Source organism: Chenopodium album, chromosome 20 (genome assembly GCF_948465745.1).
Source record: "Chenopodium album chromosome 20, dcCheAlbu1.1, whole genome shotgun sequence".
In the NCBI taxonomy this organism is placed as follows: Eukaryota; Viridiplantae; Streptophyta; class Magnoliopsida; order Caryophyllales; family Amaranthaceae; genus Chenopodium; species Chenopodium album.
The window spans coordinates 5,704,619-5,720,968 of NC_137853.1; the positions used below are offsets into that span (position 1 = coordinate 5,704,619).

The following is a 16,350-nucleotide window of genomic DNA, read 5'->3' on the forward strand; positions in this document are numbered from 1 at the left end:
TTACTTTAACACGCTTCTACTTAATTTAACATTTTAGTAACATTTTAGTTATATAACACCTAACTTCAGGTGTACTATACCCAGGAACAACGAAGAATTTGTAACCGAGCTAAGATTATTTTAAGAAAAAACAAAAATATTAGCAACTATCCATATAACAAGGAAAATCAATAATAATACAAGTTCTTAAAAAGTTAATATACTCGATTTAATATATTTATATACCTTAATTAATTCTATATTAAATACAGTAAATACCAGTAGAAGCAGCCGTGAAACGATCCGACATCGTTTTCCTAACCAACGAACTAATCTCAGGCGAAAAGCAAACTTCCGGAACTTCAGGAATACTCGAAAGCCCATTGGGCTTTTCATAGACAAGAAAATACCTACCACCATCAACCACCTTGTCTTTTTCTTGGACTTCATCATGATCCAAAAACCATGGATCAGGGCTGCTACTACTACTATCGTAATTGGGCTTAGAATTATTGTTATTGGGCTTGGAAGCCCTAAAAACTGACCGTAGAAGCTTCTGGAAAGATCTGGAAACCTTGGAGGTTATCGGCTTCTTCGACGGTGGTGGTGGTGGTGCACGGCGGTGTTCGGAGGGAAGACGAGGCATGGAGTATGTTCTAGATGAGTTGATAATGGCGGAATCGAGTTGTCTTTGGAACGAGGTGAGCTCGAATGAGTCGTAGAGGGTGCTACCACAATCCCATATTGGTTTCTTATTGGTGTTAATGTTGGGTTTTTGAAGGTTTGGTAATTTTTGTTGATCATTTTTTTGTGAATTTGTTTGAGTTTGAGGTTTTTGCTCCATTTTTGAGAGAAAAATTGAGGAGAAAATAAGTTGGGTAGGAAACAATGAGGGAGAGAAAGGAAGAGGGTGTTAATTAAGCAATAGGGCACCACAATATGCGGTTTAATCATATGGAAGAATGGGACCAATTATATATATTACGTACGACGTGTTTATTTTCGTGTATGGTGCAAGGGATTCTCATGTTCATAGTTGACTAGATGCTCTAGCTGAGTTGGGTTCTCGGGGGAGTAGTTCGACTCAATGGATTTATTTATTTGACAATCAGTTGTTGGTTGATGTTTAGTTGTATTTATTTGATCAATATTTAAAAAGTAGAAAAATAAGACCTATACATAAGGTGGAACAAGTTTTGTAACATGAAATTAAAAAAATAAAGAGATATTTACTTATTGGGATTATACGTGGTCAAGACTCTTTCCCAACGAGGACTAAGTGTACTTCGTTAAAGCCACATATGTCTATATTTTCTTTAATATGCAGAGTAATAATTCTAATTTATGGTAACATTTTTAAAGTTTTACTTTAAAAAGAGAAATGATGGGATTAATTAGTAACAAAAAAAAAGTTAATACTTATCACATAAATTTGTTAAATACTTAAACGTAATCGCAAATTTACAAGAGATGAATAATTGTACCATTATATATATTAGCTATCCATGCACTAATTTTGTACTCTTATTTATTAAAGAAGAAGAATGCGACGCTATTTTATTTAATTATAATTTCACTTTTGGTAATCCGCTTTTAACCTAACATAATAACATTGATACATGCATTTATGCATAGTATTGCATTAAATAAAGAAACTGGATGAAATATTGCAATGTACGGGCTAAGATTTTGACGCGTAAAAAGTGAAAGCGATTAGGATTAGTTTTTATACGTATAAATTGGATCCACTAGCTTGAAAATGGGTCTGAACTCTGGAGAATGCATTAAATACTTTAATGGTAACCCTCAATTGAACACGTTACATTTAAATTTACCATGTAATTTTTTTTTTTTATTTTTTTTATTTTTTTTATAAAGTATGTGTGCAACTAATTGACTGGGATTATAAGGGAATGTTTGAGCAACTTATTATAGTGATGATTTTAGATTCAAATCAATTTTATAACTGGAGAAGTTTAATTCTTTGTATTAAAAAATGGAAGTTGGTTAAATCATACATAATCAATCGCTCTATAATACTACACAATGTACAGTTAGGACACAAATACACTTAATATAATTTCAGACAAGAAAAGTTAAACTAATGCCAAACAAAGTATTACTATGTACAAGATATTTATTAATATATGTTGAAACAAAAGAAAGCGAAAATTGTGGAAAAGCTTTTTCAATTTTTTTTTTTTATACAGTTATAAAGACATATGATGAATATATTATAGGTTTTCAAACATAATTATTTTAATAAAATTTCATGCAAACCCGAATCAAATTCGACTTATCTACAGGCCTGTTCGGCTGTTCATGTTTACTGAACTGAACTGAACGGAGCTAAACTGAAATAAACTAATTGGAGCTGAACTGAACTGAATAGAGCTTAAATGAATATTTTACAAGAGAAGAAAATTAAGAGTTGAGCTGAACTGAACTAAAATGAATTGATTGGAGCTGAATTGAAATTAAATGAACTGAAATTAAGTTGAAGTGAACAAGTCCTATGTACGTTTAATTAAGGAAAGACCTAGATAATCTTCATTGTGATCGAATTGTGATTATGACACATATATTAAATTATAGTCTAGTATGAACTATGACACCTAAATGATTTTTTAATTTAAATTAACATGCACGTTATATATGTATCTTAATAATAGTCGTCAATTCTGATCAATAACGCAACTGATCAAGCGTATTTTATTAATTAGTAATTCAATATTGTACACTTGTTAGTTGTTAGACATGATCTATATTATTCGCAGCATTTAATTATTTCTGATAGATATTATAATTAGGGCCTTGGATTAATTAAACATTTATAGATTTTAAGTTTTATATAATCATGTCGATAATCGATAGAATGGAAAAAGTCAATATCATGTAATTTACAGATCGCCAACTTTGATTATAATAAACCAAAATCCTAATCTCCATGTTCTGAGGATAATTTGACCAATGCAAATGTACTCGTTGGTTGTTTGGCATTTACCACCGCCAAAAATACTTGGAAAGTTGGATTAATTAAGGGCGTGTTCATATTTACTTAATTTCAGTTTTGTTCAGTTTAATTTAGCTCCAATCAGTTCAGTTCAACTCCTAATTTCCTTCTCCCATAAAATATTCATTTCAACTCTAGTTCACTTCAGTTTAGCTCCAATCAGTTTAGTTCAGTTCAATTTAGTAAATGTGAACAAGCCCGACTTTCTTTTAATTGACACATTGAGGTTTGATTTTTTTTTTTTCTTAACTTTTTATAATTTAATACTATTTACCTATGTCACTCCGACTTTCTTTTATGATTTACATTTTTTTAAAAAAATTATTCATGAGATAGACCTTAGTAGATTCGTGAGTCTCAATATATATATTTCAAATACAAGTATTAAGGGTCTGTTCTGATTCACTAAACTGATTGGAGCTGAACTTAACTGTACAGAATTGAATAGAGCTGAAATGAATTGTTTATGAGAGAAGGAAATTAAGAACTGAATTGAACTGAACTGAACTGAAATTAAGCTGAAGAGAACATGTCCTAACTAAGTATCATTACTTTAATTTATTTAATTGATAACTAGTGAGTAGCTCGGGCGTTACCCTGGTATACTACTTTTGTAGTTGTGCAAGTGTTAATTTTTAAGAGCATTTAATAGTGTGTATGTATGTTTTTTGGTGTTTATAGTGTGTATGAATGTAGTAACATATGTACTACATTCGTTACATATTAGTTGCAACTTTGGACAATATTTGTGAGAGATAAAATATTCCAAAGTTGCAACTAATATGTAACGGAGGTAGTATATTCAACACTTTTATGTATATTGTTATATAGTGTGCAACATTAAAACATAATTGACTATTTGCCTAGGTAGTTAAACAATAACATTTCTTCAAATTAAAGAGGTCAAGAGTTCGAACCTTCTCATCCATATATTTTTTTTTTCAATATAATTGAGGCAACATTAAACATTGTTGGTAGTGCGGATGACGTGACATATTGATGAATCGAGTGGATGATTACATATTGATGAATCGAGTGGATGATGACATGGTGTAGTGAGGGGGTGTATGTGGCATTTTTTGGAACGCTTTTTAATGTATTAGTATAGATTAAAGAAATTAGGGCATGAAGTCATGTATTGGCAAACTAGCCTAAAGAAATGAAGTACTCCGTATCATATAAAGTTTGGATGATGAAGTTTGGTGTAATTTTCATTTGTGTTATCTTTATTTATTACCTTTACCAATAGCTTTTTTGTTGGGTAATAAAGCATATTCTTTTAAAAAAGTTTGTTTCTTTTCATAGGACCCTCAAAAAGTCACTAATTGGCCGGTTAAGTTTTTTTTTTTCTTTGCCTTTTCCTACTTACCATGAAATATACTGAATTCAATACTCATAATCTTATGTAGTCGTGCTCCCTCCACATTCTTGATTCTAAATTATTTTTAATCCTTTCTACAACAGTTTTATGGCGAGGATTTACTCTAAAATTATTCTTTGACGATTAATTCGAGTTAATAATTCTTTTGTCAATTTATTCTTTATAATTTAGGAAGAGTGTTTGAGTCTTATTATTTTAAACTATGTATTTGGGAAATAAATTAAGGGCAGTTCACTAGTTGATCTGAGTCCATAGAAGGTTTGACGAGGTTATGTGCTGTGTTCACCCACGAGTCCACGACCTACCTTAGAAGCCACATGCATTGTGTAATGTTGGGTTGTGAATAAATTGCACCCAACTAGCTAGGTAGCTCATTCACTAATAATTATTAAGTCTAGTCGTGGCTAACCAGGCCGGCTAAGCTAATTGGTCATCTGATCTTTAAGTCTAAATATACTGTCTAAAAGTTAAGACCATAAAAGGGTCGTGAACAACAACTGTGTGAACACATTCCCAGTGGTAGCATCATCTATATGATCTTCTACATACAACATACCGCGAGAAGGCCGTGAATACTATTCGAATATTATCCCTTCAACAGCCGACTTAGGTAGCTTTAATGAATGCATGCATGGAAAATTCTAGATCAATCATATATATATAGTCATATAGATCATATATAGACGATTTAGAATTAGAACCACCAATTTTAACAAGTAATGTACGTGTTCATTTGCTACATTCCATGCTATAAACTAATGCTGTCCACCAATTAGCAACTTAGCAAGGCAGTCAAATCTACCTATTGTTGATTTGATCAAAACTACCAACCTATTGTTGTTCGTTGGCTTATGTGTTCGTTTTATAACTGTAAGTGTTATTATCATAAGTACGTTTTGACTTTTTGAGAACAGTAAGACATATAAATTATGCACTATATACTTTGAGATCTTCATCAAGTCTTGAGCATATAACATGTTGTGATGACTGATGTCTGATGACTATATATATATATATACGAAGTATATGTTTTGCTTACCTTAATTTTATGGACTTTTTTTTTTTGAAATTAATTAAAGAAGTTGATTTTGATTAATAGTTAATATTCTAATAATGTCTTGTATAGTGGTAGTGAAATTGGGTCTGGATTAGTGGGTCATAATTAACATTAGAGCTGGCAAAAAGTCGTGTCGTGTTCGTGTTTGGTCTCGTGTCAATTTCGTGTTGTTCATAAAATCTATCAAAAATTATGTAAAATGTAAGATAAATGCATAATTTGACCACTTTATCTAAACGGGTCGTGTTCAGGTTGATTTCGTGTCGTGTCGACTTTGTGTTTTCTCTTACTAACTTGTGTTCGTGTCGTGCCGATTTCGTGTTTTCTCTTAGTAACTTCGTATTCATTTCGTGCTGGTTTCGGTCGTGTTGTCGTGTCATGTCGTGTCGTGTCATAGATTGCCAACTCTAACCATAAACCATTTGTTTAAATGTATCCATCCCTACCAATTAGATCAGACACGAGCCACGAGTGTTACTAGAAATAAGAGAAAATTTAATCTGTGAACGGTTTTAAGTTGAACTTGATCCTTAGAGCTTCAAGTTCATCATAAAGAGTATAATTATTAAACTCTAACAATTAGATAAAGCAATACAAGCATTTAGTAAAACATACCCGTAATTTTTTTTTTTTTTTTTTTTTTTTTATTTTTTATACCAATATGACTAATTGGTTAAGGAAATGAAGATTATAAATTAATTTCCTTCCGATATTTTAAATGAAGCTATTAAAATGGACAACGGACACCTATCAAAGGGACAGTGAGTAAAAAACAAGTTGATGTTGGTATCAGATGGGAGCAGGGCGATTTTATGATCTAAGATCAATCTATATATTGGGTTAGATTTAATTATTTAATTTAATTTATTTTTTTGGAAAGGAGGATAAGATTTAATTATTTTATTGAAGACGTGAATTAAATGTTTACTAGAGTATAAGCTAAGTGACGTATTAGCTAGAGAAGGAGTGAAGGACCGATCTGGCAAAATATAAATGGGCAATCTATGTTCAATTAATAGGTTTGATTATATGGGACAAAATATTTGTCCCATTCGGAATTTAGATTTGATTTTTTAACTCTTAAATTAAATGTCAATATGTCATAGTACTCATAGAGCATGGGATAAGAAAAACTTTAAAAATTTAAGTTTGTAACTTTGTACTATAATTTGCATGCATTGTCATCTTATAAGTTCACATAAATCACTATTTTATAAATCTAAAGCAATAATAAGAGTGGATCAAATTAGAAAATTATATATTATTTGTAGCTGAAATTATTGTCATACTAATTAGAGTTCATTGATTAGAGTAGAATTTCCGCCCTATATGATTGCTTATTTGCTTAGGGTATGAAGACAAATTAAAATAAGTTCAATTTACAAATAGTTTCATACAAACTAAGGGTCTGTTCTGATTACTGAATTAAACTGAAATAATGAATTGTTTATGAGAGAAGATAATTAGGAATTGAACTGAACTGAACTGAACTAATCTGAATTGAAATTAAGCTGAAAAGAACTAGGCCTAAAGTTCTTTCCTGTAAAAAAATATAAATTTAAATATAATAAGTTGATATAATATAAAATAATTAAATTGAACAAATAAAGTTAAATCAAAGAGTCTTAGTAACTTGCATGCAAAGCCAAAAGTGCATATTAGTTGCAAAATTAAAACCTATGTATAGGCAGATTTTATTATTTTGTTTGTAAAATGCTTATTATATACGAAGTACTTCGTATATGCCTTTCTTACAATGAAGTGCCTAAGACTCGTGGGTGAAAATCCTCAAAGTCCTATACGTACGTGATGCACCACACCATCATCAATTGATAGTACTTATAAGAGTTATATATAACAAGCACGTTCACACAATCACACCAACTATTGGAGCCAAAGTACTGTATAAAGGAGTCTTTGTACTGGAGGAAGCTTTTGTATGTAGTTTGCTAATTGTTGTGAGCTTCTAACCTTATCCATAAGCTTTGTTAAATTCTACTCCGCACAACTGATATGCTCGATATTTAATACAAAGTTAAGTCGTTCACTCCAAATTTCCTCAAATTTGTACACAAAATAAATGAAAAATTCAAAAGAGAGAAGGAATAATTACACTCTTATTTCCAAGTGTTTAGGTCCAACTAGTCGTGTTTTATTTGGCCAGCACCCCTCAAGGGTACACTAGTGCTAGTAATTCGGTAGGAGACCTTGTCATTTCCCTAAGGACTTGCCCTAGGGCAATTGGGTATTGCCTAACAACAAACAATCACATTTCCTCATTTGTAATTTCTTCGCAAGAACAACTGTAATTAAAATATACTGACCACAAATATGTAAGAAGACCCAAAAATATAGCTTTGGTTGCAATTAATAAATGAGACAGCTAATTGTATAATTGATCAGAATTCACGGATACGCCACTCTCTACCTTACCGGGATTGTTATATTTGTTAATAGACTCATCTCGCATTGGTTAGGGAAGACTTTCCCCTTCATAATACATATATTCAACCCATCTAGTTGTCGTCAATGATTGAGTTCATACTAGGTAACTTATTGATTAATTTTATTCATTTGGGTGCACCGTACCAAAACATGAGCATTGTGTAGAGCAAATAACAAGTACCATGCATCTAATCTCCAAGATAATTGACAAAATCATAATAATTTATTATCAGAATAATGAATAATAATTATCATTAAGAGTAGAACACAATATTGGACTGTCTACTTCGAAATAAATTGAATTAATAATTAATTACTTGACCACTAAGACTCCACTATCAGCTGATTTCCTGTTTACACCTTGTACAGATAAATTATTGGAGATGATGAGGTGTTCAAATCAATTCCTTATGAATAATTTATACGAAAAATAAAGAAGAATAAAGTAAAGTCAAAATCAAAATCCAAAGATTGGGCTGGGCCAGGTTTACTATTGAATTTTGAATTCTCTTTCTTTCTAGTATTAGGCGCAGTGAATGAGCCTCAAACTATCAAAGTCCAGTCCAAGTTTCTGGGGCTTGGTCTCAATGCTTGTCCATTCTAGCTAATCATCACATTTCAATTTTAAAAACTTGTAATTTAGCGCGGTTAAAATGGAAATGTTACAAAACTTACAATGCTCGCAAATTCTACAAACGAAAATGTTGCGAGTATTAAAAAAAAAGGGAAAACTATAATACTGTAGTGTATTCTTCAGTTCATGTATGGATTTCTTAGGCCTAATTGATTTGATACACAAAAGAGTGATAATAACAAACAATCATAGAGCGCATTCTCTTGTACAGAATTTTCTTTACAGAAAACAGCTCCCAATCCTCCTACCATTGTTCTGAATGTATGTAACAACTCTAAAATAAGCACAAACTACACACAGATGTGGCTCAACAAACTTTACAGTTAGCGAAAAAAAAATCGTGGAAAACTACAGCTAACACTAAGATGCTTGACTGTGTATACTAATCTGTATTTCAGATACAAGTATACATTGAGTGTACAATGTGATTAACATTTAGTTAAGCTTACTTTTTCAAGTGGTCAGTCGCCTTATGGTCCATTACTAATCCACTATACTGTTGCTAAAGAGCTTGAACTGTTTGGCATCGAGAATCAACTTCCTGAGCGAAGAGACGGCCCCTAAAAGTCCAGCACCAGTGAAGATGATGATGATGGCAATGTTAACCAGATAAACAGTTGATTTTTTTGATGGTTTATGAGTCATGTTGTAGAGAAGCATAGGAAGTATGAAATCCAAGGGGATGAAACCAATGGCTCCTACAACACTGCTGATGTCGCCGAAAAATGGCAGCATTGCGGCTAAGAATCCACACACTACCATGTATGATGTACGAAGTATAATCCTAGGGATCAAATTTCTCATTGAAAACATCCCTTGGGTTGTATCTGCTGATTTCTTCTCCATGATCTCAAAAGCTACTTGAGAGTAAACCTGTTGAATTAATTGATTCAAATCAATTTAAACACATGCATTGTAAAAAAATTACTATTACCCCATTACTGATAAAGAACAACCAGTTGGTTATCTACTTTTGTCAAGTCGTCCAAAATATTTATCATACGGTCCACACAATTCAGGATCAAGGAGTCACCATGATTCTACTAGGAACATTGGAACTTAAGCTTACCAAGCCAATGGCAAAAAGCTGGAGAAGGATGAAGATGACTGCGATTGCTAAAACCCAATCTGGAGCCAAAGCTGGTCCACTATCAGGCAGGAAACTCTTAAGTATGTTTGAAGTAGATTTGTTACCGAAGACATAATATCCAGAAAAGGCAACTGCATAAAATGTGACAAATATGACAGAGTAGCACATCAGAAGGCCTTTAAACATCTTCCCAGTTGCTGGAGGAGCCAGAGTTGCCTAACAAAGATGTAAAAAAGAAAGAAAAAAATCATGCTTGTTATCACCAAAAAATTATACAGTACTAAACAAAAGTAATCACAATGCAAAATTAATGATAGAAGAATTTTACAGAACAAGTTACCTGTATTTCTGGCAGTATGCCATTACCAAAAATTGCAGCTATGATGGAGATAGAATTGAACGCATTGAAAATGCTCACTGCCTTTGAAGAATCCAAAGAATAGTCCCTTGGAGGGGCTTTTTTTGAGGTAGCTGCAAATTAAGCCTCAAACTTATTATATATGCAATTCCATAACTCAAATAGCTCATTGATGCTTGCTTGCTTTCACATGTGAATTTTAAAGACAGTTATCATCAATAAAATTGCTATGTTTGTAAAATTTCATGTGAAAAATGGTTGGTGTAAGTGGCTATTCAGAGTAAACCAACATAAACTAGAAATTATAAGAATCAATTTTATAACAAGAAGCCAAAGATTAAAGTACAGTCCAGCACTGTAATTAATTAGTTTAGGTTCTTGAAAAATTGATTTTTTTTTCTTCTTAAAAAGCTTCCTTTATTTAGCCTTAGATATCTCATAGGCCTAAACCAGTCAAATAATAATACGATATGTTGACCATCATACCTAGATATAAGCATGCACTGACCACTAAGACGGTATAGCCCAAACTCAGAACCAATGAACCCAAGTTGATGTATCTGAGAGAGTGAAAGGATGGAAGCTGGGAGAGTACAATAAACACCACTGTCACCATCATTATGAACTGATACAACTGCAACGAGCCATTTGGCAAGAGACTCAAGTACATAAGCTTCCAACCCAATAAAAAAGAAGAAGAATATTAGTATCATAGTATATAATACTTGCATTGAATAAACTATAAGATCAATATTAAAGCAAGCAGTTAAAACACTTAAATGTGATCCAAAGAATTGCAATTGCGATGCATGTTTTTTACTAGGATTGCATTGGCTTCTAGTAAAAGCATACTTAGCATGAACAGAGCATATTCGAGATTTTAAGTGTACTAATCAGCAGAGTTCCATAGATTGTACCACAATTATCTCCTGCATTGGAGTGATATCCCCTTCATCGAGATAAGAATGTCCACTGTGTTACCTGTGGCTCACATCAATGTGTGCAACAGTTTACAAGGTGGACAATATTTCTAAATGGAGGAAGTACACATTTATGCAAGGACTGTGTTTGCTAGCTTTTTGATAAAAGTACGATAAGCAAGAAAAGAGCAATTTTGAGATTTAACTTCATTGAAGTATTAAGCAATAATTCGGTTTAGTTTGCACAATACAATTGATATATCCTGGCTAGATGTAGGACTTGTAAGTGGCCTAAAAAATGTTCATTCTGTGGTGAAATATTGAAATCATAAACTCAAACAAATCCCAAATAAAGACATGTTTATTATACTCCTCATTCATTATCAGCAAAGATCTACTAGGTAGATTGATTTAAGCAGTTTATAATATGCCATCATTTGGTAACTCCGACTGTTTCAACTATTTAAAGGTGATGCCGTGATGTATATATCTAAATCTCTCCAAACTCTGTCTTGTCGGAATATTTAATGGGATATTGCTTTGTATGATTAATCAAACACGTGTTTTGATTATTTTGTAAAGCAAAGTAATAGTTGGAAAAGTCACTAATTAAGTCCCTTTAATTCAGCTAATATCACCAGGAAAGCAGAAAGCCATGTGACCAATTCAAATTAGGAATACAAATTGTGATGTTTACATATAAAAGCTGTTGTCTAGAAGAAAGCTACAACTTCTGATGTGAATGTGATAAATAGGACAGGAGTCAGAAAATCAGCCCAACTATTTGTGGAAAGCTGATCTAACATCGCAATTTGAAGCACACAAATTTGAAAAATAAAAGCTAATCAAATGTTGACTTCAAATAGTAATCGGTGAGTTGAAAAAAACAGCTTAAGAATATAGTAGACTACTACCTGAAGGCATTGCCCAGCAAAGAGGATAGCTCCTATACTTATCCCGGTATTAATGGCCGTTTGAATGAACACTACAAAATAAAACATCCAGCCATACCCTATTCAATTTGTATGAAAAAACAATAGTTAGTTTTATGTTCAAGTAGGCCAGGTGAGTAATAACTAATAAATATGTGCAATTATAATTGTTTCACTAACAATTTCATTACAAGTCATGAAGCATAGTATTAGGTATCATATGGACAAACTTCTAATACCAAACAATTACTTCTTAAAATTCATTAATATACAGTAACTAGCTACCGTCTTAAAACAATTTTTTCAATCAATATTACATTATTCTGAGTTGCATAGTCTAGATAGAAGATATAACCAACAATATCATGTCAATTAGCATGGAAGTAAGGAGTACAGTAAGAACTTTTTATATGGGCCTTAATTAACATTTGAATTTTGAAGCTTATAAAAACCATCAAATTGTCAAAATGATTAATTAAATTGCCTTACTCCATATAGGAATTTTTCAAAGAAAAAAGTAAATCTTATTGAATGTACAGAGTAAAAGTAGCAATAGAAAGTAGTTTTCCACAATTATCTTTAAATAAATAATCATACAGTCTATATTCTTCTTAACAAGTAAGAATCAGATACTTTAGTTGCCTAAGTTTGATAATCAATCAATCTCTAAATTCTGATCTGCATTAATGTATATAATCAATCAATCACGTATAGTGTATTCACTTAATTAGCCTAAGTATATCCCTTGCTTGCTTAAACAGTTTGATCATTTACATAAAAAATGTTTGATGATCCATTTTCAATACAAGTAGAAGAGGGATATACTTGCCACCAAAATGACCTTAAGAATATACATTGTCTTTGCTATAGCCTTATCTTCTACAAAGTAACTATGTATATGCGGGTTTGATTCTTGGATATTGTCCGACTCTTTGTAAAAGTACTACCTCAAAAATGTAATCAACTAAGCTAGTCGACATTTATGCTTATTAGATCAAGCATGATCCTCCAAATTACATGTCTTTTTGGTGTATTATGCTCGATTCAATTATTTCCACTTAGCTAAAAAGCATAGCAACAACTTCAAGCTACTAGTACAAAAAATCGATAAATGCTAGGCAAGCACAATACTCTACGACTAATTAAGATCCTGCTTTTATAATAAACGTTCTTGAACTTTTGGGGTAGATGCAGCATTATTGACCATACTACTCCATTAATCAACATATTATTACTGATATAGTATTACTAATTGTACTTACTCCATTAATCAACACATTTGACTAATCTAATTTTGTAAAAGCTAGATATTTCGTAGATTGTTATCATGATTTGTCTACGACTCCATGATTATACTTCCTATAGATTATAACATACTCCATATTATATAGAAGATGACTCTTTCCATCACTATCTAGTATATAGTATTTATACAATATTGAAATTTATACATACACTCAACTCCAACTGTATTTTCTTAATTGCCATTTAACATGACAATTAACAAACCAGAAGTATTATTAAAAAATTTACAAGAAATCTCAAGCATATCCTCTCTCAAGGCATCAATCAATATCAGATTAGATAGGAATTAAGTTGAAAAAAAATATACTAAAAAATTGCTTTAATGAAAAAGTGAACCCACAATTTAAATGCTTGTAGTTGGAGTTGTGCAGTATATTTATCTTGGAAACCTACAAAATAGACGTGCTACGTTTGACTTCGTATTATTTGTCTTTTCACATTGACACAGCACACAGACAATGCAGTATATTTAAATGCTCTATTGAAAGGTTATTTAATTGATCAATTTATGTTCCTGTCAAAAGAAAACATCTACTAGTACTACCTTCTTGTTTTTACTTGATCCTAAAAAAATTGCCATTGTACATTTGTACTCTCTGGCGTTCAAGAAACACAGTTACTCCATACAACACTAGTCATACGCTCATACGACCACTAATTTTGATTCCTATGGTCTGTTTGATAACCGGTTATAAAAATCTAAAATGAGTTTGAGATATTCAATGTGCACGACATACATTGTACACAATAACACAATGCATTTTTGCCAAAAAATCACGAGTCGATATCTTGAGACCCCTTAACCCTCAATTGTACAAGTGAATTGATTAATACCAACATGGCAACATACAATTAGACTTGCAAAACTGACATGACTCGTAGTGTAATCCCCCCTATAAGTCTATAAGGCTCTAACTAATGTTACTCAAATCCGGGTGTCCAACTGGAGTACGCATCCAAGTGTTTGATTCGAATATTTTAAATTATGAAAAACTTCTATCCAAGAGTTCAACAGAGATATTTAAGGTAAAATAAAGAGTTCGAGTGACATGGTTAGCTATAACTAAATAAAGCACCTGACCCTAAATTCTTCACACCTAAATTTGACCCGACCCAAACAACCCGTTTACCACATCCACAAGAAATCAACACAATTATAACACCTCTACCCGAATTAGACCCTAAAATTTTTAACCCATCATTAAGCGTGATCCTAATAAAACGCAATTTTCTCAGGCGTTACAGAATCTACCACAATTCTAACACTAATCACACTAAAACAACCTCAAATTCCGCAAAACAAAACAAAAATCAGGAGAGAGAAAATAACATACCAAGAACATCAGCAGCAAGTTCACGGAATCGAATATGACGGCGACCATTCCTCTCACAATAATCAAGAACAAGTGACATCAAATAATAAGCGTAAAACGTCACCAAACCCATCACCGTTAAACAGAAGAATCCTAATCCCCAACCTAATCCTCTGAACACATACGGTAATGCCAGTATTGTTGGCCCCACTATCGCAGTCGTCAGATGGTATCCTGCGTGATACCACTTTCCTGCAATTTAATTCCCACATTATATTGTCGTGTTGATAGTGTAATTTGAACTAGTAACGTGACACGATTCGTTACCTTTAGACTCGAGGACGAATTGTGCTCCGGCATCATCGTGTTTGATGTCGGGCAAGGATGATGATGATACTGGTCCTGGATAAATTTTTGTAGTCATTGGATCTTCCGGTGGCATGGTAACGAATTCAATGTAAGAGAGAAAAAACGGAGAATTTTAGGAGAAATTTTGGAAAATTGGGTAATCTTATGAATACGGAATTAGCTTTAAATGAAATTGCTGACAACAATGTGTTATTTTATCTTTATTTTGTTTTTTATTTAAAAATGGGAATTAAGAAGGAATAAGAAAATTTTCTATAAAAATGCTTTGCTTTGTGAAGAGTATAAGAGAATAGAAGAGATAGAAATGAGTGATGATAGTTACAAATTTATAACCATCGTTAATTCAGATCGCGGGAAAATTATGGAGTTAGTTATAATTTTTGAGGAAGGGTACCAAACTTTTTGGTTTGCAAATTGTTGTTTTAACACCATTAATTTAGTTTTTTCAAATCACAATATATGGTGTATTTTTAAGACTTATATAAGTGTATAGATAATTAATTTTAATTTTGAATACAGATGTATAATATGAAGACTTTTACAGATAATTGGACTAAAAAATAGAAGTATAAAACTCTGTTTAAAATAAACAAATCTTAAGTTTTGGTCAAGAATATATAGCAATTGGATGTAAGAAGTAAAGAAGAATGAAGTATGGAGGAGGACTAGGAATATATACAACTAATACAAGTTGGTATTAATTTAGGTTTAATGATATGACAAAGCAAATGGCAACCACGACATTGTCATAGTCTTAGATCTAGAAGAACATATTTAGCCCTTTGACAACATTGTACACAATTCATGGTCAAGGTCAACTAGTGAAACATTTTTGACAAAGTTATTGAGTGGATTTAAATTTTTTGACTGATTTTTTTCAGTATACAATTAAAAGATATTAATAATTGTTTGAAAAAAATACGAAAACTTTTATTCAATTACACAAGTATTTATGTCGAATAGATGTTGATACTTGAGTAATACGAGTATTGTTTATTTTTAAAGACAACAAAACAGTACAATCTCATACTTGTATTTATAGTAATATGTGGAAAAAAAATAATTATAAAGTTATAGTGATGATAGATAAACTTGTCATGATCGAGATTAATAACAATTTTACGATAAACCTCGAGATTGTACTGTGTGTTAATTGTCCGTTCAACTCATTCCACACACGATAAAATTTAGCACACATAATATCCATAAGATGGAATGCCGTCTAATTAATATCCACTACATGATTATCACGCGTGGGGGGCAAAACTTCCTTTGTGTCTCCATTTCTCAACAAGACCATGTTCACACGAATGTGTATTGCCTACTCCTTTGACTCAATTTTTTCTTTACTTTTCAACTCCTAAAACAATAATTAAGTAGTGCCTTTTTAAAAAGCTTTTCTATAAGTTTAATCTAGACAAAATTATTTCAAAAAAAGAGTTTGTCTTGTTCTTGTTCTCGTCTGTTGCTGTTCCTGTAAAACTAAACTAAGTACAATGAATTAAATAAGCATGAAATTTATGCAAGAGTAGTTGATGGTAGGTTAGAAACCAA

The 16,350-nt window shown here is 31.9% G+C and overlaps 2 protein-coding genes across 2 annotated transcripts; both read right to left on the reverse strand.

Moving 5' to 3' along the window:
• Window positions 1–240: 240 nt before the first annotated feature.
• LOC145599422 (uncharacterized) lies at window positions 241–937 on the reverse strand. The gene has a single exon (XM_081655809.1). The coding sequence runs from the start codon at window positions 821–823 to the stop codon at window positions 242–244; it is 582 nt and encodes a 193-aa protein (XP_081511935.1). The 5' UTR covers window positions 824–937; the 3' UTR covers window position 241.
• Window positions 938–8,679: 7,742 nt separating this feature from the next.
• On the reverse strand, window positions 8,680–15,193 carry LOC145598668 (putative GABA transporter 2). Its single transcript, XM_081655048.1, has 7 exons — window positions 14,755–15,193; window positions 14,449–14,679; window positions 11,792–11,889; window positions 10,444–10,630; window positions 9,940–10,070; window positions 9,579–9,815; window positions 8,680–9,382 (listed from the first exon to the last, which is right to left on the reverse strand). Exons 1-7 carry the CDS (start codon window positions 14,867–14,869, stop codon window positions 8,993–8,995), a joined length of 1,389 nt encoding a protein of 462 aa, XP_081511174.1. The 5' UTR covers window positions 14,870–15,193; the 3' UTR covers window positions 8,680–8,992.
• Window positions 15,194–16,350: the final 1,157 nt, after the last annotated feature.